The following is a 25,902-nucleotide window of genomic DNA, read 5'->3' on the forward strand; positions in this document are numbered from 1 at the left end:
GAAAACAGAGGGTAGAGGGGGGGAACTCAGGAGCCCTGCCAGCTCTCAAAGCAGTTCTGAGTTGAGTAAAGCCCAAGAACTGGAAGTTCTCTCTGCTTGACTGCTGCAGTTCTGTGTCCAGCACTATGGGAGCTGCTCGTGCCTCACACACATGGCTGCCTCCAAGGACAAACCTGAGATGCTAAGCAAAAGCAGACTTACCCAGAACCTTGGCATTTTCACCTCCAGAGCAGAGAGTGACTGAGAAAATAAAAAGCACTTCTTGAAATCAAAGGAAAACAGTGTTACATGCTTTTCTAGCAAGGCATGTTATGCAGTGTTGCAGTTAGCCTCTCCCCCTGTGAATCTTTAAGCCAGGTGCTGTTTAGTGTCACCAGGAAACAAGCCTATTTTAGTGACCCCTGATAGTTCCTGAGTTGTTTGTACTCCAAGGAACATCTCCCTGCCAACAGCAGCTGCTCAAACTCACTCCTGAAGTCACAGATTGCTGCATTTCAGTGAGCAGTCATCCGAGGTCTGCTCTTCAGAAAGTTGCTCTGCTGATTGTCAGCTGAGAAATAGGAAGCATTTCTTTGGTGTTCTTATTTGCTTTTAGGATAAAGTCTTTATCTCTTGCTTGCCCGCCTCCAAGTGATGCTGTAAAAATTAAGGACAGCTCGGTTGTATGTTAATGAAGTTTGCACTTAGCCTCAGCCTCCTGATCCAAGGATCTTAGATAAGGTAAAAGCAGCATTCAGTGAATTTTGAGAGAAAAGTCATTCTGAGGTTAGGAAGAGCCTATAACAATGCCTTAAACACTTTAGTCTACTGGCCACTTAACTGTAGTAAAAAGCTGATTTTTCTTTTTGTTAGAGCTGAACCAGTGACCCAGTAGAGCAGTCAAGGAGATACTGAAGCTGTTTTACTGTACAGATAAAAAATTTAGGCCATTGCCACTTCACAGTCTTAAAAATCATCCTTTTTCCCTATAGGGAAGGAGTCTTATATTCACATTCCCTCAGATACGATTGTGGAGTTCTCCAGAAGTCTTTTAAAACTTTGATTGTTTGGAAGGTTTTTTTTAATGGGTATCAGTGGTGACTACAAAGCTCCAAGGAGGATAGGATAAAATAAGAGACTTGTGTGGGTTGGCTGATTTTAAAATACCTTTCCTCAACAGTTTAAGTATGTGGCTTGCTGGCAATCCATTTTATAGAGCCTTGCTTCCTAGAAGCTCTAAGTTTAGGAATGCAGCTAATGTGAAATTAAGAGCTGTCCGTGCTTAACACACAGCTAACTATGGAGAAAACCCAAGGAGTACCAGTTGAGCTGGAAGAGACTGGGATAAATATAAACCGAGTGTGATGTGGATGGATGGACTCTGACAAACATGGTGGGTCAATCTTCAGGGTACAGTTTTGTGCTTCACTTGACACCATCTAGGTGTGTGGCAGTGCTGAAAAGGGACTCTCTTGTGCTTCTTCCTGACTCCAACTTTGCTCTTTGGATCAGATCATGAGTTTATCCCTTAAAACAGTTCCAGTTGGCCTGAGTGCTTCTTCAGCTGGTTTGTTTAGTCTGGCTCTAGAGTGACTTGGTCAATGCAGTCAGTACCAGCAAGTTGCTGGGGAAGACGCATGGTATGTCCTGGAAATAACAGTGAACTGCTGGACTGGCTGACTGTGCACCTGCAGTGTATTTCTGTATTTAACAGGAGTCTGGAGGAAACCAGTGTGTGTTCATGTGCATCTGAACTGTGGCTTTTCTGCAGGGGCAGCTGGAGAGGGCAGAGAGCACTGCAGGAGTTCCCAGCCAGCTGCTCAGCCTTCCTGGCTGCTCTGAGTCACCAGCCACGAGTGAGTGAGGCCACAGAAGGGAAGGAAGGAATGCCCTTTGGAGCAGTGGCTGGGGCCAAGGCTGTGTGAGTGTCAGTCTCTGCTCTGCAGCAGGTGAGGTATGCTTGAGTATGTTGTGATTTACCAGCAATGCATGTGGGCAGCAGCTCACAGTGGTGAGTGATGACGGCTTCTGACTCGCCTTGTTTCACAAAGTCCCCGGGGGTGCAGAGGTCTGATTTCACATATTGCAGTTTTTACCAGTGATATTCCTAAATGAACACTTAAAAATTCTGGCTAAAGCTAGGCTTTTATCCCTTAGCCTGAAATCCATTGGCACTAGTTTCTGTTTGCAGAAATTGGTCTGTGCAAATGACAATGTCCAAAGCAGATTGTTAAGTGAAGTGGATGGAGACCTCTCAGAGCTGGTCACCCACTTCAGACACAGAGGAAATTTCAGGAGTTGTCATAATTGACAAAAGATGTCTGACCTCTTCAGAAGGTCTTTCCCTCATTCCACAAGGGAGGAGCAAAAGCAATTGTAATTAATTAGACTAATTATTGCTACTCATCAGTGAAGCTGATATATGTAAGCAGTGAGCTGATCCTCCCTCCAATGTACAAACCCTTAATAGTTTATTTCCTTATCTCTGTCTGTCACCAGTAGTGAATTGATGTGGATTTTCACTCTTGCAGAGGAAAAGGTTTGCCTGACAGCCTTCTCTGCCATGAGAGAGAGATGCAGTTTTCCTTGTTTCTCCTGTTTGTAAGGGTTTAAGTTTTACCGTGGACCAAGTCTTTGTGAGGTGGGTAGGAATTTCTGAGAGTATTAATCCTGACTGCCTGTGGGTAGTACGAGTCACATCATAGATCCACTGGAGAGATTTGTATTTCTGTTAGCATGTGTAAATTAGGTCAAGAACAAAAATATACACTGATTTTCAATTTGGGGGGAATGGGGCAATAAGGATTAACCAGAAGAACAGCTTGAAGGCTGTACACTTAGTTGTATTTCTGGTATTTCAGCCTGACCCTAAAAAAAAGCACCCAATTGTGTTGATTTTCCTATTTAAAACAAAACCAGATAACAATAACAACAACCCTCAAACCCCTAATGCTTTGTTTTGCTGTTCAGAGTTTTAGGAATTCACTATGGTCACACAAAATATTGTTCTGTTTTGTGGAGGGATATTTTTTTTTTTAAAAAAGGAAAAGGGAGGACACAACCCCCATGACTCTTAACTGTGTTGCAATGCTTCCAGTAGTTCAATTTGGCAAGATAACAAAACCAGTGTAGAACTTAAAAGGCAATTAATGCTTTTGAGAAAAAATATTTTTAAATGTGATGCTGGTGAATCTTTTTGTTTTTTCAATTGAACCTTTTTTCAACAAAAACCAGTGTTGCAGATCAGGTACTCATGTTCAGGTCTGCCCTTCAGTGATGTGAGTGTACTAAATGGCAGATGGGAATGTTGATGATTCACTCAATATATTTATGTGTCAACACTACCTCACCAGAAAACAGCTTACCTAGGGGATATGGAACTTAAAATTTGTTTTCAGTGAAGCCTGCTCTGTAGTACAAATACAGTGAGCTCTTGCTGTGAGAAGACAGATGGGAGAGCCCTCTGTGATGCCTGTCTAATCACCTGAGAGGTGCCTTTCTGCTGCTCTTTGTGCTTTCTGGGCACTGCCCTTCCAGTCATGGCTAATAACAGCACTTAGAGGCTGTGCTGGTTTCGGACATCCACTGCCAAGTCAGCCCCTGTTTACCTGTGATGTGGTTTTCTGATTCGTGAGTTCTCACCTGTGTGTGACCACTTATCTCCTTCTGGCAGAGATGAAAATATTCTCTGCTATGAAAAACTGCTGGGAGCTTGACATTCTCTTCCTGCTGTAAATCTTTGACCGCTTCCAGCAGCTTCAAGGCAGCCAGGGAGAAGTTGGCATTGACCACCTCAAATACTCTGCTATGCAATCTGAATAAATTTGAAAAATGCCACTTTTAATCTCTTGAGCTTTTACTTTCAGCTGCTTCTCTACAATCATGATAGCCATAAATCATGTTTAGCCTAATCTCATTCCTCATTTTTATTTTTAGTATATGACTCCAGGAAGTGTGGCTTAAAAAAATAAATTTAAAAAGGGCCAAATGCTCAGTAAAATCTGTCCTTCCAGAAAAAAAAAATTAAAAATCTGTCCTTCCAACAGTATTGTTAGGCGATTCAATTAGTTTTGGTTTGACCTTCAAATGCCCAGTCTTGCTGTGCCTGACATTTTGCCATTCAAGGAGTAAAGGATTATCAGCACAGGAATTTAACAGTAGTTTTACAAGTCAAGTGGCTGCCGCTCCATCCTGTGGGGGGACTTGGGCAGCATTTGTGTGACTTGCAGTTGACAAAAGTTGATGGCAAATTAGCAATTTAAAAATTTATCACTGTAATTATCAACTGTTTTATTTCCTCATCTCCGCCCTTTGGAAGAGATAAAAAACCCCAGCATCCTCTGGTTGTGCTCACAGAAATGATTACAAGTAATAACTTCTTTACTTATTACACTAGAGTATAGAAACACTGAGATCACAGGTGAATAAAAACAAAGCTCATTTTGTCCTTTATCTTTCCTTCAGGAAGACTTTGACCAGCGTTGCAGAGAAGCTGTGGAGCCTGGGTTAGTCACAGCAGTTCAGCTGTTTGGGCAGTGATTCATTTGTACCCATTCTTAGCTCTAGCTGTGGTGTTGATAATGAACAGCTTACAGGCAGAGGTGGAAAGGACTTTGTCCAGCAAGAGAGCAGCAATCTACAGCTGTGCTGCCTGAGATATAATTTGTACACCAGTGATTTGATTACTCAACAGTCTACATGGATTCACAAGCCATTCACAGGAAGTGATTTTCTAAACAGAATGTAGACAAAAGTTTCCTTTAATGGAGGACAAATCCCTGTAACGCTGTAGTAGGGTTGACACAGGACACAGGATCTCTGCCATAGTTTTGTGTTGGACTGCTGTTAAAATGAGGTGCATAATTCATGCTCAGCACAGGCAGTTGAGACCATGACTCATTTGTGCCTCTCTAAAATATTAAAATTCCAGGCCACTTCAATTACAAGCCTGGCAAGACACACAACCTGATACAGTAAAATATTTATCTGTGTTATCCAGGCAATGGCAAAAGAATCCAGTCATTACAAAGAATGCTACTTGTGATTAATTATTTAATTAGTTTCTTTGATCATTTTGGTTACCTAGGAATAGAAGGAGCTGCAGTTGCACGGACATTCCACTTACTAAAGTATTTTGGAGATGCATGAAAGCTTTGTATCTTCAGGAATATAAGCCTTTAAAGTATTTGTGCATGTGTAAGCGACTGTTACTCTGAAGGAAGGTGGAAGATAAGAGAAACTGGACAAACTTACACTTCTGTAACAGCAAAGATTAAAGACGAATTCTAAAAGAGAATCTGAACAAGATCTCGAGGTATTTGAGTTTTGGGGAGGGGGAAATACTAAAAGTGCATTTAATAAATGCACTTAAATAGCACATGTTAAGTAATGAAGCTCTACTGATTAAAGACCAATTTAAATGTTCTTGATGATTAGGTCTAATTTAACAGAATTAGTGCTTCCGAATTGCTAAAACGAGAACCTTGTCCATGAGCATTCCTTTTAATCTGGCTGGTAGCAGTAGATAGATTTTTACGTGCATTGTATCACAGATTCAAAATTCAATTTTTTTGTGTTTATATAGGCAGCCCTGTTGAGCTCTGTTTGCAGACAACAGATGTACTTAGCAGTGGACTTTGCCTGGACCTGAATGCATGCAAATGGCTCTATATGTGAAACTGTAGAATGCACTGAAAAATCTGAGTATTCCGGCTCATGTTTCCCTGCATAATGAAGTCACTGACTAGCATGATCAGATTATAAAAAGTCATCTTTGGTGTTTATATAATACCTAGGTTCAGCTGAACTATTTTTAATCAGGAATTCATATTGTTTATCTTGTATGTTTATTTATATCCTTTCATTGTGCATTTGCATACATTGTGATGACCTTTTGTGGAAACCCTTCAGGGTTTTTATAACAGTTTAGCTGAAATTCGATGTGAACTTAATCAGCTGTTACAGGCTGGGTAGCATCTCAGCAACACAGCTCACAGGGTGCTTCTGTGAACAAGGGTACAGAGAGTTTTTCTGTGATACTCATTGCTTTTCTACTGGAACAGAATGTTAATCCATTTATTTTGTAGGGATATCTCATTTTTCATCTGGTTTTAAAGATGGTGACCAGAGACTGTAGGATTTTGGCAGCTGCTGATCTCTGAGCTGCAGCATTGCAAAATTAAAATTGCAAGTCAATGTTTTTATCTTTTTGTTTTGATCATCCAGTCAAGTAGTGGTGTTTTGTAAGGCCTCTGGCAAATACTGGTGAAGAGTGACTGCTCCTGGGTGTGTTGGTTACAGTAGTGATTTGCAAATCTTCCCGACTTTCTGCAATGGTTAAGACTTCTTCAGAGTGTATTACATAGTGTATTTGAGCAATCTTGATCAACTTTTTTTCCCTGCAATCTGCTGCCTTGATTCTGCAAATTCACAAATGGATTCCATTCAGCTGTATTTTTATTTTTCATCCCTCTCCTCAAGACATAATCCACAGTTTCTAACAGGTTCTCCTGCAGAGCAGTGCTTGCACTCAGTCCTTCCAAATGTACCTAGTGATTCTTTCTGTAACTCCCTGAAGTTATCTTTGCAAAAGTTGTGATGTTTGTGAGTTTCTGTCAGAGAGTAGGAGGAGCAGAATGAACTGGGCAATGCTGTGCATATGTGTGCTGGGGCAGCAGTAGAGATCACCCTGGCTGCTTCACAGTCAGGGGCAGCCTCTGCCTGACCCTGTCTCAGGGCTGCTCCCTTCCCTGCTCACCTTTCACAGCGAAAACTTAGTGGCCAGGAGCAAGTGTGAAGGTGTCTGGCAGCATAATGAATGGCAGAGATTCCTCACCTGGAATGTGAGCCGTTCTGCTGTACATTTGGACATGTGTAATTTATGTTTGCTCATGTAATTTATGTTTGCTCACAGTCTTAGATGCTGCTGCTGCCGTCTAGGAGAGCGGGGCCCAGGGAATGTTTTTGTGCACTCATCTAACGACTGATGTTGGTTTAGGTTTGGGGTTGGTTGGCTGGGGGTGTTGTTTGTTTGTTTTTAATGTGCACCACATCCTTAGGGGAGAGGTGATCAATATTTAAGGAATGTAGCAACTCCTATACTACCTCCACTTGGAGACAGAAGTTACCACAATAAGAGTGTGTGTTGTAGGGAGTGGAATGTGCAATATAATTTACATACTCCAAATTACTGGCCTCCACCCCAACTTGAGACAGCAATAGCTGGTGTGGAACTAGAAGGTATCAAGCCTCTGCTTCCATTCCTCCCTGCCTTCAGGAAAAGAAAGAGCTTATCACTGGGCATGGTAGATACTCCTGGAGATGCTCATGTCTGAGACATTGCCTTGGCCAGGGCTGCTCCCTGCTAGGTTGTCAGCTGGTAATCTCAGGCACCAAGGTAGTCTGGAATTCAAGTACCACCCCATGGTATGTCCTGTTTCTTCACCAGTTCTCTTACTGAGAAGCTGTCACAAATGCACCATAATGTGTTCTCCAACTGTTGTTTATTTTTGTGTTCATCTTTGGTAGCTTTGCCTTGGTAAGAATCTAACTCAGTCAGTCATCACTAAGTATTAACAATGGAAGAGAGGATGCAAGGCTGGGTTTGGGAGGAAAGTTCCTTGGAATATACAAGTACAGAGAAGAGAACATTAAATAGTAAGTTAAATACTGATGCCTACGCTCTGCTGTATCTAGCTCTTTCTCCAGCATATTACTGCTTTGATCCATACTTACAGTTTGCCAATCAAGACACATTTTATAACAAGATAACATTTTACTTACTTTTTCACATTCTTGCTCTGACTGGGACTTTCTGCTTCTCTGTAAATGTTTAGCCTAAAAGGTTTGAATTAATGTCTTCTCTTCAGACAGATGCTGCCATTTAGAAGTGTTATCTGAAAGACATGCAATTAATTCTTGACCTCAATTAAATCAGTACGCCATTCTCACAGCTGAGTGTGATAAGCAGTTATGGTTCTATGATACTGAATTTGCTGTGATGTATCATTTGGCATTAACACAAGGCACATCTTGTTTGATAATTTTTCAGAACCTCAACACATCAGCCTCTTCTGTCTTCTCCTTCCTCCCCCCCTCCAAATCTAATTATAGTGGCTTCCACTGATGTCTGTCAGTCTTGACAATTCTAAGTGGAAGCAAATGGAAAGATCTGAACTTTACCAATAATGAGACTTCATTTATCAATCTCAAAACTGCTTTTAATGCCATTTTTCAACCCTCAAAGCTGGAGATGGATCCCCACCTGAACAACGTGGTGAGTGTCCTGCTCAGAGCCTCCAGCTTCCATTGGAAACCTTGAGGCTGTAGAGCAAGGAGGTGAAAGCTGGGACCTTAGAGAAACTTGCATTTGAGACTGTGAGATGAGGAATAAAACACTGGTAGGTCACTTGGATCGACAAGGGGTTGTACGGCTCCAGAGGAGCTCCATGAAACTGGGACTACTGATATTTCTATATGGAGAAATAGAGATAAGAGTTGAGCAGATGGTTGAAAGGGTTTTTATCTTCCACTTGCATCACTTCTGTTGGAAAAAGGGAATTTCTATTTTGTTTTTACTTTCTTCAATTTTTTTTTTAAATACATAGTACTACAAAAATAGTATTACAGTTATATCTTATCATTAGGAAACTGTATAATTTTGAAACCTTAGTTTTCTTCTGCCTTTTTGTTATGAGACTTAGGCTGAACAAATCAAACTATGTAATCCCTTGTGGTCTGGCTGGATTCATCCATGCCATTAGGATTGCTTTTCTTAGCCACAGTTAACAATGGTGTAATGGATTTTACAACATTTTATTAAGTTGAAATGCATCAATAGCACTAATGATAAACAATTGTGGTATTTCAGGAAGAACAATTTCCAGCTCTTATTGCACATGCCAACCTATGGAGCTTTTGGGCAGCACTTGACTCTGTGGCATAAAAATAGGGAGTAATTGTCCCTTACAAACATGTTTGTGCTGTGGCATAGACTTAAGGAAACTGGTCTTGGATATCTGTGGTAAAAATATATAACAGCATTACTATCATCTAGATGAAAATTCCTCTTTGACTGATGACTTAAGTTTGATGTTGCTTAAGTCTGTGCTGTTGGCTGGTGTAAATCAGGATAAAGTGGTTTGGATTGGCTGTGGGGAGGACAGGAAGGGGCTTTATTGTTAACGCCAATCGTAGGATAGGGTGTGGTGCCTCCCTTCTCCTTCCGAGCACATTGGGCCTGTCCCTGGCTTAGGATGATAATATGAAACTACAGATAAGATGTATAAGGATTTTCTGGAATTCAGCCTTCTCCTGCATCTATGGAAAAAAGAAGGCTTCAGTTAAGACCTAATTGTGGCCTTGCAGTAGCTGAAGGGAGCCTATGAGAACGATGGAGAGGGACTTTTAAAAAGAGTCTGTAGTGACAGGACAAGGGGGAATGGCTTCAAACTGAGTACGTTCAGATAGCAGGAGGAAATTCTTTGCTGTGAGAATGGTGAGGCACTGGCACAGGTTACCCAGAGAAGTTGTGGACGCCCCATCCCTGGAAGTGTTGAAGGCCAGGTTGGATGGGGCTTTGAGCAGTGTGGTCTAGGCAAAGGTGTCCTTACATAGAGCAGAGGGGTTGGACTAAATGATCTTTAAGGTCCCTTCCCATCAAAGCCATTCTGTGATTCTATGATCTCTCCCTGGAGGAAATAGAACCAAAACAGGATATCTCTTAATGCCTAACTCATAGTGTTGTCTACTTTAATTAATTATTACATAACCAGTGCCAACAGTGTCTTTAATTGAAGTTTTCCTAATGAAATTATTAATTGCTGTTAACAGTGGACATCAGTATTCTACACTCAGCAGAGAGACAGCAACAGCAGATTTCAGCAGGTAGCAAGGGTGCAGAGGATGTGGGTAGCTTTAATGCAAATTGTGGTGTGACTTCTTCTTTTGGGTTTCCCAGTGTTGCATTATTTCTTCAGTCAGCTTGAGCTTGTGCAAAAACTGTATAAGCAGCTTGCAACATGGATATGTTCATGACCTTCTTTGGGTAATCAAGTTAAACAGTCTTGAGGAAGCTCAGCAAAACAGTTGCAAAGCTGCACATGGCATCATAAGACAAGGAGGTTGCATGCTGCACTAAACTGGGGGAGGGAAGATGAGGAGTTTTTAAATAGACCTCTGTCCTGATCACATTTCAATGATGGTATTTATCTTACAATACCTGCTTCCTGGAAATGCACAGCGGTCCTTGGATCAGACCTGATTAGTTTGTCCCCAGGTCTTCAGTCAGCTCAAACAGGATGGATCTTTGCACTTTGACCAGTGCTGTTTGAAATTCATTGGAATTCAGCACTGGACAAACAGACTCTCCCACAAAGGCAGCTGTTGTTACATTGGACTCTACTTTCTTTTTGAACTTGAAAATCACCACTTTCCTGAAACATCAATATTAATTTTAGATTGTAAGGATACAGAATTCAACAAACATAAGAAGGATAAAGTAGTGTGAATAACTCTTTAATTTTGTAACAAGCTGTTCACTAGCGATTTAAGTGTGATAATCACATTTAATAACAGTGATAAGTATTTATTTAGTTCTCTTATATTTACAGTTTGATCTACAAACACTGACTTGGTGTTAAGAGTTTACCAAAACCCAAGTAGGTCAGTCTGGTAAATGTTGACTTGAAGTGAACTTGAATGAAAATAAGAGCTTCATCTGATCTTTGTGCAACATATGAGCTTCTTGATCAGGACCATACAGTGAAGTGCTTAGTTTGCCAGTACAAATCGAGAAAAATATTAGAGATTAATTCAGGGCAGTCAAATTCCTGTTTTTTTCTATATATATACTTCTAAAATGGCTAATCACAAAACAGTGTGATAACTAGAAAATGTTAGGAGTCCCATCTGCCTAAAGATGGCTTCATCTCTGTGTTTATTCCATGCTTCCTTATGCAAACTTAATGGGCTTACAAAAAAGTCTTGCAAAGTGCAAGCTTATATAAAATCAGCATGATATCATTGCCTGAAGTAATGAGATTCTGTAGATGGGATTGAATTAAATCAATGTTATGGAAAGAAGATTTCATAACCAAGCTAACAAAGAAGTTAAAGATTAATTTGTTGGAGTAACTCTAGAGCTCCTTTCTTTCAAAAAAATCAACAAACCAACACAAAACAAGATGCCACAGTAATCAAAAGCAAACCCTCAGCTCAAACTTACCTTGGTGACCGTAGTGTCATCGGGGTGAAAAAAGCACCCATGTAACTGAGATGAGAAGCCAGCTTTGTTGTGCTCTATGTAAGCTGCACATTGACTGACACAGGGAGTATGGCAGAAACACATTCCATACAGCAGCAAATGGAAGCAAATGTTGCTCACTGACCACCTGGTTGCATTGTGCTGTATCTGTTATCTATCTTTAATAAAAGGCCTCTGTCAAAGTCTTCAGTTTAGCTTTAATGAGAAATCAGACACCTCAAAACACCTGAATTATTCAGCTCACAATTACAGGGGTTGGTACAAAGACTTTATTATGGTATGAAAAGGCATTCTAATAGCAGGAGCAACCTCTCTGGTTTTTAAGATTATATTGATTTGACCAACTGTGAAATACATTATGAGTAACCTTACCAGGTCTGCATACGAGTTACAGAACATGTAGCTGCAATAAGAGGCCTTATATTCCTCATATGCCGGACCAAGAGTAACCCAAAAAATTATAAATATGATGCATACATCTTATGTAAAACAGATGGAATGGAAAATCCATGAGTGGCATTGTGAGAAGGTTAACAAGCTCTGCCTAAGTGGAAAATTATAAAATTTGCATACAGCTGGTAGAAGAAAGGGAGTGATGGCTACAGCTGCCTTACCTTCTGCTAGTCTTGACTAGCTGGCAAGTTGTTCAAATGTGATATATTCTGGGTTTAGCTTGTCTTACAAATGGTGAAGGTCATGAACAAGATGACTGTACTGTTCTTAATCAGCTCCAAAATTCCTTGATTTGTTCCTGTTATACTGTAGAAAGAATAAGTACATTCAGATAGTAATGTACCCAAATTCTTTTAAGAGATCAGTATAGCCTTCATTGAAGCATTATATGGCTTTGCCCCGCTCTGTAGCTTATACTTAGAGTCTCTTTAGGTTCTTTGTGGTGGCAGTAGTACAGATGCTGGTTATCACACTGCTCTTGTGCCACAAAGGAAGTAAATGCATCTAAAAATAGTTACAAACAAACCCTTGACAAATCCTAAATAACAGAGTACTTCTAAATGTTAGAACATAATCTCCACCTGGAAAAGTTTATGAAATATTGCTTTTTGTGCGACTATACCCAGTAAATCTATTTTGACACTGCCTTGGACTCAGCAAACTATTGGAAAGCACATGATAAATAAAAATCAAGTATTAAATGGGACAAAAATACCTTCCCATAGAGAAAGCCCAACTGTGCTGGCCAATTAAATTGAGCAGCAGCCATCCACCAGCTGGGCTCCATCTGAAATGGAGAGCAGGGAGGATGCAGTACACGTTCTTGACAATCTCACTGCATGAAGACCCAATTTGGTGCAGGACTTAGTAGATGGAGTGATGGGACCACAGCCAGCCCCAGCATTAGATATGAGCTGTCTTCTCCCTTCCCCAATATTTTTGTACACTGATATTTTTGTACACTGATTTTGCCTAGCTTCCCTGTCGCACAGCCTCCTCGGCTATGCCTTGGTTTGCTCTGAGAACACCCCAGAGGCTGTGCGTCAAACTTTATTTTTTAATTTATGTTGGACAGGACTTCAGGCATTGCATCGGAGTTGCCTCACTGGAGCCAGAGTTTCTTCTTCTGTCTGTGTCTAACTGTATAAAAGTCCCTTGGGCAAAATTACAAATGTAATAATGCCTGGTTATAGAATGTTTACTTGGTCTCATTTAGGCTTACAAAATTTTTGGAATGAAATATTAACTTAAAGAGCTATGTAACAATCCAGCTTGCATAATATTTAATGATTTCTAGTTAAAAAAAAACAAACAGCAGCAACAACAACCAAAAACCCATTTCAGGTCAAATGCTGCTACTTGAATCCTACTTTTTATCCACTCAGGAAAAAATACATTTTGTTTAGTCTCTCTTACACTAGCGATAAAAAAATGGCACTAAAACAAATCAAGACCTTAACTGGGCATCCTGCAGTCTTGTTAAACAAGCACTGTCTAAGATCTGATGTCAACTCAAGCTAGTAAAAGGGAGAAGAAAAGTGTGCATTTATCATGAGCCTAAAATTTTTGGTCATGCTTGTGACATTTTCTCTGAGGCCTATATTTTTTTTTTACATGAAAAAACTTAGCCTTTCATCCAAGGGTTTAAATATTAGAGAAAATGAGCAAAAATGACAACCCTGTATTCTAGAGCCAAGGGAACTGGCAAGGCTGCAGCTGGCTGATCTTGGTGAAGGGATCTGGAGGTGCAAGCAAAGGAAGGGAACTTGTCAGGGGGCTGAGATTCAGCAGCTCAATTTTCACATAAATTCAGGAATATGACAAGTGTTAAAGTCAATGCCTCAATTTACTTCCTTTTTAACTTCTGCTTCATGTTACCCTGAAGTGTCCTTAAAATAATTAAAGTTGAAAACAAAAGCATCTTTGACCAAAAGGTCAAATAGGCTGATAACATTTACTTCCTGGAGAGAAATGACAAAAGGCAAGTGGCCTGGGTTTTTACGTTTTGTGTGTGATAAATGAAGGTGAGCCTCCAAAAGGAACTGGTGTGTCTGAAAGATTACTGAAAATAGATCTTTGTAAAAGCATGTCTGCTCTTGGATGACTACGGGAAAGAACATGAGATCAGCTTGCCACTGAAGTTTAAGGGATTTTGACAAGCATACTTCCTCCTGAGGTGCAGCTGGTGGAGATGGAGTAACTGATAGTGGCCTTTAAACTTAAGAATTTACTTGGAGAATGGTAGTATTTTTGCCTCTCTTACAGAAGTTTCTACAGAGTAGAACCTACTGTTACAGAGTATTTTGGAGGTTGAACTGTTGTAATGAAAATCTTAAGTGTTCTGAAGACAGTAATGCAAAAATCTTTCACAACTGGTTATTTGACACTGTAAAGCAGCTCAGAATTGAAGGTTAAATGTAATTTATTTTTTTCCAGATCCTAAAACATCCTTCTTTTTGTGTTTTGGTGTGGGTTTATCTTTTTTTTCCCCTTTCTTTATTGCAGATTATAGAAAACATAGGTTCTTGATGCTTCTTTACACTGTGACTTTTCCAAATCTAATGCTAACTACTTAATTCACTTGAGATGCTTTCTCTATTTATGCTCCCCTGAGTATATTCCCTATTTCATATGAGGCATCTTCTAGCAGCCTGTGCTCTGCACGTTCCCATCTCTGTAGTTCCTCATGGCAGTTTAGTCTACTTTCATGTCTTCCATCCTTCTCCTTTTTTTTTAAATAAAATTTTATATAATTCCCCCAAGTAGCCAGTTGTTATTTCTCAGAGGCTGGAATCAGTAGTTGTTTTCCACTCTGTAGAATTTCTGAGATTTCTCGGAAAATTTATTTTCTTGTCCTGGCCCTCTGTATGACAGAGCTTATGATTTGTAAAGGCCATTTTGCTTTTACTGTCATCAGCACACAAGTGCATCTTCCTAACCTTTTTTTCTCCAACCACATGGCATCAGCAGCTTCAGTTTGCTACAACGACAGCAAGAAGGGAGAGCTGGTTGAATCTGGTCGTGACAAATGAGCAGCTTTTGATTTACCAATCTTTGACCCAGACTGAGGTTCAAAACCATTCCAAAACTTGCTGTTTCCTAACTCCAGAAACCAATCCTTCAGCTAGCTGGTGTTTATAGCTCCAAGCCTAGATTCTACTCTGGCTGTGACTCGTGGACTGCTTGGATGTCTGCACTGCATTTCCTCCTTGCAGCTACACTGGCAGGCAGCTCTAATGCTACAGCAAAGCTGGGATGCAAAGATGAGCCATTGAAGGGCAGAGTATGACAATGACAGTGGCTTAATCACTTCTGGAAGTGTACCCAGGCATGAGGAACATTACCTTCTTCAAAAGGCTTTTGAGGAATTTATGACTGACTCCTGACTGGAATCATGCAGCCAGATCCAGTGTTCTGACCCAGCCTATGCAGTAACCTGTGTACTCTTTAGGATAACTTGTTAAAGTAGTAAAATAAAACAAATGTTTGTTTACTACTATGTCACATTCACACCTCTGAACACACTTTCCCTTCTTACTGGCAGGAATAAGTCTAATCTTCTGTGTTTTTGGTCTGTAGGTTTTTATGAAGGTTAAGTGGGAGACAACTCCAATACTTATTTATCTGCTCCAGCAATCACTGACATTGGTTAATCACTGAATTTTACCAAAGTTCGTACCTGTAGCTACCAGTAAATAAGCATATTAAAATGTATGTAAACTTTAGAGAAATTATTAAAAAGGCCACAAAGTGAGAGCTGCTTATATTAATACTTTACCCTTTTTTAGTAAAAAGATAAACTATATCTAATGAAAGCTCATGAAGCTCAGAGATTGAGGAATGGCTTCCAGAAATTGAAAATCAAAAACCAAAAATCACTCGTGATACTTCTGGGCTTCAGAGTTATTGACCTAATAAAAATTTACTGCTTTTAGTTGTCTCCTTTCTGTTTGCAATAATGGCACACATGCAAGTTTGTACTAGAAAGGATTCTTCAGAGGCTCAGACTGGGTGGCAGAGCTGGCTTCTCAGGAGCAGTAGGGTTATTTGATTGTGCACACTTCCTAGGACTTGGGTTGTCCACGGGAAGGCCAGGAAATGAGGAATAGGGGTGGGTCTTGCTACGAGCTCATTCAGCAGAATGCTAAACCACAGCTTCCTAAGCTCTATGGCAGTCACTGACAAAGAATGAATGCTTTGTACAGCTGCTTCCCCATGTGCAATTCCTTTCTGCAGGATAAATTGCCTAATTCATTACTTGTCTAACATCATTTCTGCAGTCCCTCACTGGATGCATCAGATTTCAGAATAGTGTTCCAAACTGTGCATTATGAATAAAATTAAGATACATAAAATTTTCTATAAATTCATTATAATTAATATTTTTAGCCTAGGAATGATACATAAATTAAGCTTTATTTTGCTGTTGGATGTAAAAAATTAAAACGTATCCTTAATTATGGACTAAAAACTGTCCTTCTACCCGAGGATTCTGGAGCAAAATTTTCCTGAGAATAACTTCAAGTGTATACCCAGAGTGGTTTTTATGAGATATATGGAAAAAAACCCCCCAAACCAACATAAAACTCAAGTTCTACTGATGCTGGTAGCACTTCAGAATGGCTCAAGCTAACTGCATAATGATTACTGAGAACAACTGTCAGGTTTAACCTAGGAATAAAAATAACACAGGCAAAAAACCACCCAGACTTGGGAACACTTATGCAAGATGTGTCCTTTTTATCAAAAAGGTCAGAAGTTTAGTGTTGTTTTGTTTTGCTCAAATAGAACATGATGGTATTATTTGGTTGCTTGCATTTTTAAGTTCTCAAATTAAATTTATCTGCAATAACAACTTTGTTTGCTTCCTGGAATAGAGGTTGGGATTTAATTTTGTTGATGGTACAGTCATCTCTGAAGCCTCATTGTCTAGGAAACAGTAGACTAGCTTTACACATGGCATGGTTAGTATGTGAAAGCACTATGCTTTTCAGTCCACATATTACAATTTGAACATTTTTTTTTCTTTTTTCAGCACAAAAGACCTTCTAGCATGTCTTTTTGTTAAGGTGGTTTCAGCTGCTGCTCTTCCTCAAGAACACAAGCACAGTTAAAATCACTTGCAAAGCCATTCTGCTCAGTGTAAGTATTTTAAGAGTTCAAGTAAGCAGAGAGAACAGCCTGGTCAGGCCAGAGAGGGCTGAAGGAGGTCTGGCAGTGCTCCTCCATCACCACTTCAGCAGTTCCAGGGAAGACAGGAGCAGACCTGTGTCTGAGAGGCACAGTGAACAGATAAGAGGCAACAGTCCTGTATTGCCACAAGGGACAATGCAGTTACACAGAAGGCAAAGAATCCTCACCCTGCAGTGGTTTAGTAAAGGTGCAGGTTCTCTGGATGGGGCTGTGAAGTCTCTGCCCTGAGCTGCTTCAGTGCTGGGGTCAAGTGTCTCTGTAGGCTGGTCACCATCACAGAGTTGGTTTGGAGTTAGATAATGTTTGTGGCTGCTGAGGTGGGATAAGAGAGAAGGAAGAAAACTGGAAAAGTTGATCTATAAGAAAGCATACACAATAGACTTATGACTACAAGGACAAGACAAAACGCAGTTGCTGTCTGGGCCCAAAGGGTCTTTCTGGTGGTGGTGAGGGAATCTGTGGCAGCATCCTCTTCTACCTTCCCCGATTGCCCAACTTTAACCAAAAAACAAGGGTGAGCGAGAGTCGTGGGGCTGAGCCATGCTGCTCCCTGGCCACAGAACCACAGTTCTACGGGATGCACAGGAGCCATCGAATCTAACTCCTGGCCCTGCACAGGACACACCAAGAGTCACACCCTGTGCCTGACAGGACTGTCCAAAAGTTTCTTGAGTTCTGCCAAGCTGGTGCTGTGACCACTGCCCTGGGGAGCTGTTCCAATCACCCTCTGGGTGAAGAACCTTTTCCTTATACCCGTCTTAAACCTCCCTTGACACAACTTGTGGCCGGTGTCGGCCGGCCCGGCTCCGGGACGGGCACAGAAGTCCTGAGGGCTGCCCCGCCTGTGCCCCCTCCGTGGCCGCGGGCCGGCCCGGGATGCGCTGCGGCGGGGGCGGCTGCGCTCCGGCATCCGTCCCGCTGTCTCTGCATGTCCGTCTGTCTGGGTGTCTGTGTGTCTGTCTGTGTGTGTGTGAGAGCGGGAGGGTGCGGGGGCTGCGCGCTGCCCGAAGGGGCGGCGCTCGCTGCAGCGCCAGCCCCGCTCCCGGGCGGTCACGGCGGACGCGGCGGGGGCGGGGAGCGCGGCCCCAGCGCCCGGCATGAACCCGCGTCGGGGGCTCGGAGGCGGCGGCGGTGCCGAGGTACGAACTCCCGCCCCCGGCAGGTGCAGGGTCCTCCTCCCGCCCGCGGCACCGCCTGCCCTTGCGGAGCCGGGGCTCGGCGCGGTCCCGCCCGCGGAGCGCCGAGCCGGCAGGGAGGGGAAGGGTAAGAGAGGGGAGGGGAAGGGAAGGGAAAGCGAAGCGTGCCAGGCCCGGGCGCGGGAGAACCGAGGTGAACCCGCGGTCTGCGCCTGCCCGCCCGGCCCGGCGCTCCCGCCTCCCCCGCGCTCACGCCGCCCGCCCCCCTCTCTCCCTCCGCAGGGAGCCGCAGGGCGAGCAGCGCTGCCGCGGCCGGGCCAGCCACCTCCGGGTCCATGAGCCGCCGCCAGCCGCCGCCGCCAGCCGAGACCGCCGCCGCCGGGCCCAGCTCCCCCAGCCCCGCCGCTTCCGCCGCCGCTCCGCCGCCCCGCCGGAGGTGAGTCCCGCGGCCGGGCCGCCGCCGCCCGCTGCCTGCCCGCCCCGCGGGCCCGGGCTGCTGTCAGCCGCGCCGGGGCGGGGGAGAGGCCGCCGGCAGCCGCCGTAGCGCCCGCCGGCTTTTCGGGGAGGGGGAGATGGAGAGCGGCCGGGAACACGCGTGTGTGCCCCGCCGGGAGTGTGGGCTGGCGTCCCCCGGAGCCCGGGGACGGAGGCGGCGCCGGCCGGAGCCCTCGTGCCCCCGGGGCGGGGGTCGCTGCCTGCCCGGTGACTCACGGCTGAGGCGGGAGCGGGCTGGGGCCGGGGCTGGGGCTGTGCCGGCGCCTCGCCCCCTCGGGGAGTGCTGCCTGTGCCACCTTGTTGTGGCTGTCCCCGCTCCGGGAGCGCTACCTGTGCCACCTTGTTCTCCCTCTGCCCGCAGGACGGTCCCGAGCCATCCGCTGCGAAGAGCATGGCCATGACTCTAGAGCAGGCCCAGAGGGTGGGCTATACCTGCCTGAAAGCACTCCTCAGGTTCGCTTTTATGGTCGCCAATAACCTGGTTGCTATTCCGTCCTACGTCTTGTATTTAATTGTGCTGCAGCCTCTCCGAATATTGGACAGTAAAAGCTTCTGGTATATCGAAGGAGTGTTGTTTAAATGGCTTTTAGCTATGGTGGCTTCCTGGGGCTGGTGGGCAGGATACACAGGTAAGAATGTCTTATTAATTTAAAACATACCAATATGTTAAAAAACTGTTTTCATAAGAGGATGTATAGGGGCATATCTGAATGTAGTAGATATGCAGGATGTTCTTCTTTCAGGTGTCTTACACATGTGTTCCTGGGTTGAGATGCTGTTTACTGAAACGTTTTTTAAATCATAGCTAGAAACTTTATATGTTTTAAGTGTTTTGCAGTCAGTATTTTGTCCTAGTAAAATGGGAAATATGACTTCTTGCTATCCGGTCACGTTATTTTAGTGTTTCATGAAAAAGGTACATTTCCTCTAAAGAGAGTTGATTCGTACTGTGCATGTAGCTGGTAGAACTAAACTTTTCTTATATTAAGCATTTGCATCTTTAAATCATATCCCCTTAGAAATATCAGGAGACAAAGCTAAGAAGTTTGACACGAAGCTCTTCTCAGAAGAGTAGGTCTTCAATTCCTTGCAACAGCGACTGTCTTTTCTGCTGTCTCAGAAGGGAGGGAAACAGAGGGAACCTCTTTCATTCAAGTAGTGATACGGAATATTTCTCAACCGTATGACTCTTCGTTTACTGTTAGCAGAGCTAATTACAGTATCTGTAGGGTTTTTCCCTCTGCATGCTTGCTTTGTGGTTATTACTGAACTTGTTTTTGCTCGTTTAGTATTCATAGGCTCATCAAGGTGATGGACTGAACTGAAATATTAAGGAAGGCTCTGGTCTTGTCCTCGAATGCACTGATTTTCATCCCGGCTACTGCACTTTGTGCAAAAAGCAGCCATCAGTTCTTTGTATGTGCTTTGGAAAGGGAAGAAATGAATCTACTGAGTGCAAAGTATGAGCAGCCCTCCTAAAATTCTTTCCTTCTCTTCTGCCCAGGCTGCATCTGCAGGTCTTGTGTAAACAAGAAAAACAAGGAATGGCAGCACACAGCTCTGGAGTCTGGTCAGACTCCTGATTAGTCAGAAAGTCAGTGTTGACCCAGACGGAGTCTTGTTAGGCAACGAGAGCTGACGCCTCTGTGCCAGTGTGGCTTTTGGTACCCTGTCGTGTGCCTTTCCAAGATGCACAGAGTTTCTGTGGATACTCTAGGTGAGCTTCCCGTTCTTCTTAAGGAGATGGTGGCAGCAGCAGCAGCAAGCTAGACTCTGATCTGTTGGGCTAGAACTGTCGCAGCGTTGCACTGCTTCAAAACTGCCTTGCCTGGTACAGCTCAAGCTTATCCAGATATGCTGTTTAAAAACCTTTTTATATGTTTGCTCATTAAAAGAAGTCCACATGGTGTTTGCAGTGGCAGGTACACTTGTAAAAGTCTGCTTTATGTCGTAAAGTCCAGAGGCCTTCCAGAAGGAAGGATTGACTTTCAAGGTGTCTTGTGTACTATTAATTGGAAATGGGAAAGTTTATGGACATAATGGTGATGTTAAAGTCATACAGCTCATGACCCCGAGGATTCACTGTGTGTACTGAATGTGCTGGTTAAAATTCACTGTCCCATGACAATTTCTGAAAGCTATTTCCTCAGGGTAGTTTTACTGCTGACTGCAGAACTGTGTGGTTTCTTTTGCCTATTGCTTGGAAGGTGGTCTTAGCATGATCTGCATATTCTAGAGTCTTCCTGAAGCATCTGTTGGTTGGTGTTGCTGATGTATCTTGACAAATTGAAATAATTTCTTTTACAGTCTTGAAATGTCTTAGTATATTTGTTTGAAGTATTTATAGACTGCTATTTAGAAGTGTTTTATGGGATGATGTACGGGTACGGAGGCCCTTCTTTTTGCTTTTCACAATGAAGCATGGCTTTTGGGGAGGATTTTGAGAAAATGCTTGTATGAAAGTTAAGTTTAAGTGCATTTTATTTGACTTGAAGGTGTTAACATGTTTTATACTGAAATTATATGAATTAGAACAGTTTATTTCTTTGTCCTTTCTTTAACCTCATCAGTGCTCACTACCACTTGCAGAACAAACCTGGAAAGTCTCTCAGTCTGGCTTCAACATAAGCAGACAGGGTAATCTGTGTGTCTTTTTTCAGATTAATAGATATATTAAAAAGCTGCCAGTAGGTCCCCTGTTTTTTGTACAGTATGACATAACTAACTCAGAACTGAAATACTGCTTTATTAGAATTGATGGCCAGGACTTGCAGTGGTGCGTCTGAAAGAGACATTACTCCGGAATTCTTCTGTTTAAAATTCCAAAAAACCTAAGTCAAAGGTAGGCTTCAGTGTGTTCTATCTTTGCAAAAGTAAATACAAGTTAGTAGGTATGCATGGGTTCATTGAAAATATTAAGGTTTTTTCTTTTGAGTAGTAGAGGAGGTGGTGAGGGGTTTTTTGTTGGTTTGTTCGTTTCTAGGAGGGTAACCATATAAATAAGTTTACTTGCCTTTTAATTGGAGGGAGTGGTCTGTTTCAGTAGTGTTGCAAGTATGTTTTAGTTCTTTAGTTTATTTATTTTTTCCCTTTCCAAGCTTGGGTCATCTCTTGGGTAAGAAGCAACATAAATCATTTGTAATTAGGGACTTAAACTCAGTCTGCAAAATAGATTCAGGGCGGACTTTTTTTGCTCCCGTAATTTGTGTGTGATGTGTAGGAGAAAGCTCGACACTAAATGAAGAGAATATGGTGAGTGCTAGCTTATCCTTCTGGGCTTTGCTGCTGTTGCATAATTGTTGGTATATTTTATTGAATATAGCTGGAAGAGCTGAGGAAGAACTCCTGAGCTATGTCTGCCCTTCTCTTCCTCTCCTCTGTCTAATCCTGGAGGTTTTTGTTCGGGACATAGAGGATTTTCTACAGAAATTACCTGATCTATGTCTGTATCAGTAGCTCTAATCTGTGCTTTTTGATAAATGTAGGTGTTCCTGTTTGCAGATGTACTTGATATTATGTAAAGAGATAGCATATGACTGGACAAGCAAAATAAAGGACTGGGTAGAGAAATTGTAAAGGTCGCTCTCCTCTCCCTAATCTTTTTCTTCTTAAGATGCAAGTATGAGAGAGAACTTGTGCATAATTGGTTTACTTTGATTTTTAAAGGGCAGAGTATGATAAATATCTCTGTTGTTCTCTTGAGCTCCATCGGGTTTCTTACAAAAATGAAAACTGAGTATCTTTTTATGAAGAGTGTACAGACAGTCTCGTTATGTTATTTTATTTTTGTGTGTTTTCAGAAAGGCTTTTTTATAACTCTTCCAAATTTTCTTTTGTAAAAGACTTTTTTTATAAATGCATTGCTCCTGTAGGAGCTGTTCAGCCAGGGCACTTGGAATCTGTATATTAGTGTGATTTGAAAGGCACCTTTGAATAATACTTCTAAATATTTTCCTGCATTTGTTGGAAGATGCATTCTAAATAAAGCAAACTCGAGAGTGCTTGATCCTTTGTTGGCAAGTACCTTTTTCCCCTGAACTGTAATTTGTCATTTAACGTATGAGTACACCAGATAGCACTAAGTGCAGTAGATGGGAGGGAGATGGAGCATGTCTCTGGTGGTGAATTTCTGATGACCTTTTGCTCACCTACAAAACTGGTTTTAGAGCAATCATCTTGCAGATTTCATCTTCTTTAGTCAAGCATTGCAGACTAAGTGTAATATCCATGTACCTAATCAAATCACCAAAAATAGGACTGCTAGAGAGAAGCTTGATTGGTTAATTACACATAAACGAACTGTTTTGCTGCATCTCCTGCTGTCTGAATGCAGGAGTCGGTGGGAGCCTGTGATGGGGTGGTTGCAGTATTGCAGTGAGGAGTCTCTAGGCCAGCAGGATGATCAGCTGGCAGTGCAGTGCTGACCCTCAGGGTGCTGATGTTGTGCTCCAGGCAGCTCGGTCCCTCCGCAGGGCGCGGTGCTTGTGCCCAGCCTGCGCCTCTGGCTGCGGAGGGTGAGTGTCCTCTGGCTGCAGCAATCACCAGCTCTGCTGTCAGCACCAGGGGGGACAGGTCCTGGGCTCTGCAGGCTTGTGTGCACCTGGGGAGAGGGGTTCTTCTGAGCTGTGTCTGGAGCATTTCATACTGCAGCAGCAAAGAGGACACCTTGGCAAAACCTTGTGTTTCAAGCAGTCAGTGAGGTACAGAGTCTTGCAGTAATGTTGGGTAGGTCAGTGGGCTATGGGCAGGTGGGAGAGAGTAACACATCTGTTACCACACTCTTAGTGCTGTGACTGTGCTTGCTGGTGTAATGATGCAGTGCCTAATTAAAAGTAAACCAGTCCTATGGTGTCACTGTTCTGTGTCAGCCAGGGTGGTGACTAATTTTAAAGAGTGTCTGTAAGAATTGTCAGGTTTTGTCAAGTGAGGAGAATTTCTCTTTCTTTCTCCGATCAACTAAGTAAAGAAAAGCTGAGATTGAGATTTTGATTTTTAATTGTCCTCATCTCCTCTGCTCCCAAGTAATTTAGCTTCTTTTGGCTGATTTATACATGTGATTAGGATGTGACCACTCTTTTTTCAGCAGTCATACTTTTTTTTCCCTTCTAATGCAAAATCTTTTTTCCGTTTTATCAGTCAACAGCCTTAACTCCTCTGATCTTCTAAGAATGCAAATATTTTTGTCTTCCAGAACTGTAAAAGACACAGGTGGAGTTGCTGTGACAACACTTCCTTGGTGCAGACAACATTTGCTGTCTGTGCTGCTTCTGATGACAGGTTGGCCCCTCTCCTCAAGCAGGAAGTGCAGCAGAAGCTGAAGGACAGCAGATGAGATAAAGTAAATTCTTTGTCCCATATAAGGCAGGCAGTGTTATTTCAGGAGACCTATCTATGCCTCTAACCCTGCCATTGGTTCTAGTCTCCTCAGTTCCTACAGTCTGATTTTTCACTGGCAGTATTTTGCTTTTGGGTCTGGTCACTACTCTGAAGACTGGGCAGGGAGAGGCATGGGGAAACAACTTCTGGTTTTGAGGTTAAGCAGTGTGTGAAATGGAGGAAGAAAATTGTTCTTAATAATGCTGTTAACGTTTTCTTAGAATGTGCAAAAATACTTGATGTAACTCAGTAGATTTGGGTACTGCATGTAAACTTCTGGTTTATGCTGTGGGCATGCATTGAGTTTCTAGGCAATCTCTGACTTAAATGAAGCTTTCCCTGATGTGTAGGTTATGCTGAGATCAGGCACGACTCTTTGCATTCATTTTGCTGCTTGTAAGAGCAAGTTTGTGTTTACCTTTTGAACTGTCATGATAAGAAAAGGTCAGAGAGTTGAGTGAGGTGGGGACACTGGAGCTGTTTCCGCCATGGCCTCAGAGCAAAGGGCCAGTGCAGCTTTGCATAAGAGAAGGGAAGGTGTGCAGTGAACTTGGTGTCAACTTTTGTGCATGTGATGTGTCTGTAAAGAATGCTGTCCAAAGACCCTTGTCCTTTCCTGATGGCATGAGAAATCACATCAGGAAACCCCATATCTCCTTTTGGGAGCATGGGTTACAACTACCATACTTCTTTGTAGTTCATCTAATGCCAGCAAATGTAATCTAATGTGTCAAAAGCAGTAAAGCTTATAATTCACTTTTTATTGTATCATTTCACTATAAAGGGTAATTCCAAAAGATTAGATAATGAAATATTCTCTGAGTTGTTGTTTTTTGGGCTTTTTTTCAGAAAGCCACTGCCTCCTGGCACAAAGCTTAGAGTAAAATCATACACTCTTGTTTTTGTCGTTTGTTGCTATTTAAGTTCTTTTTAATTTTTGTTTTTTTGGGGTTTTGGGGTTTTTTTCTGCTTTTTTTAGAGCAGGTTAGTCTCTGTTCCTGTTTCACTACTCTGGATAATACAAGAACTATTGCAAGCCTACCAAAGCATAGTAAAGGTGAAATTATTGATGAATACATATACAGAAGGGTGTGATTCTATAATTTTAAGTCCAGCAATGGCTGTGGAATGCTTCTAAAGTAGCTCATTTGCTCACAGCCGAAGGAAAACAAAGTTTTAGGAATTCTGGGTTCCATTCCTCCTTATGGCTGAGTTTGCTATTTTTAGCATGTGTTTTTATCCCTCCTGTAGTTTATCTGGGCCTTTGTTTTTAGCATATCTATTCTCATTAGTCTTCTTACTTTTCCCTTTATTACTGAAGGAATATAGCTAAGAATAACTGAGACATGAGTCTCTGTTCTCTTTACCTTTTCCTGTTCTTCTCCTTGGTGGTAGACTTTTAGGAACCCTGTGAAATAATTACAGGAATGGTTTTGTCCAGCTATGATTTGGACAAGCAAAATCTTGAGAGAGTTAAATACTTTGTCCACAGATTCTTTGCAGTGAAATTTTTTTGCACTTGATCAGTGTCATCATGTGTATTGGAACGTGTCAGAGATGATGCCTTTATGTCAAAGATGCAAATTTTTTCTAACTCTGTTCTAAAGCATGGAAGTTTTAGAGATTTTTCAAGAAAGCTGGATTAAAAAATTGAATGTTTAATGTGGAGAAGAAAACTTATTTTCTCTGAAGTTTTGTTCTGGGAAAATTACTTCTTTAGAATGAGGCTCAAACGGATTAGCAGAATACATCACTTTCCCTTTTTCCCTCATGTGTGAGGGACAGAAAAGTCTTGCCAAAGGTTGCAAGGTTTTAAGGTGCTGAAAAATGGAAGAGTTGTGTAACCTTAATTAGACAGGGTAGTTAGTAAATCCTTTATGGAATATAATCTTAGTGGTGTAACTCTCCAGCGTGAGCTGAGCCAAAGTACAGCTCCAAGATATGTAATCTGCTCATGTTTGTTGGAGTAGGATGTAAACTCTGATGCTGAGAATGGACATGTCAAAT

At 42.3% G+C, this 25,902-nt stretch overlaps 1 protein-coding gene across 2 annotated transcripts in view; it reads left to right on the forward strand.

The window, feature by feature from the left end:
• The first annotated feature begins 18,340 nt into the window (after window positions 1-18,340).
• The window catches only part of LPGAT1 (lysophosphatidylglycerol acyltransferase 1), a 59,647-nt gene continuing 52,085 nt past the window's right edge, over window positions 18,341-25,902 (forward strand). Inside the window, exons 1-2 of one of the 2 annotated variants that reach the window (XM_014876881.2) lie at window positions 18,341-18,460; window positions 18,881-19,148. In XM_014876881.2, coding sequence (XP_014732367.1) covers window positions 18,911-19,148 — 238 coding nt within the window. In that variant the 5' untranslated portion in view covers window positions 18,341-18,460; window positions 18,881-18,910. Of the gene's footprint in view, window positions 18,461-18,880; window positions 19,149-20,088; window positions 20,237-25,902 lie in introns of those variants that run through there. The other variant, XM_014876882.2, reaches the window with a different exon arrangement.

This window comes from Sturnus vulgaris, chromosome 3 (genome assembly GCF_052056855.1).
Source record: "Sturnus vulgaris isolate bStuVul1 chromosome 3, bStuVul1.hap1, whole genome shotgun sequence".
Classification (NCBI taxonomy): Eukaryota; Metazoa; Chordata; class Aves; order Passeriformes; family Sturnidae; genus Sturnus; species Sturnus vulgaris.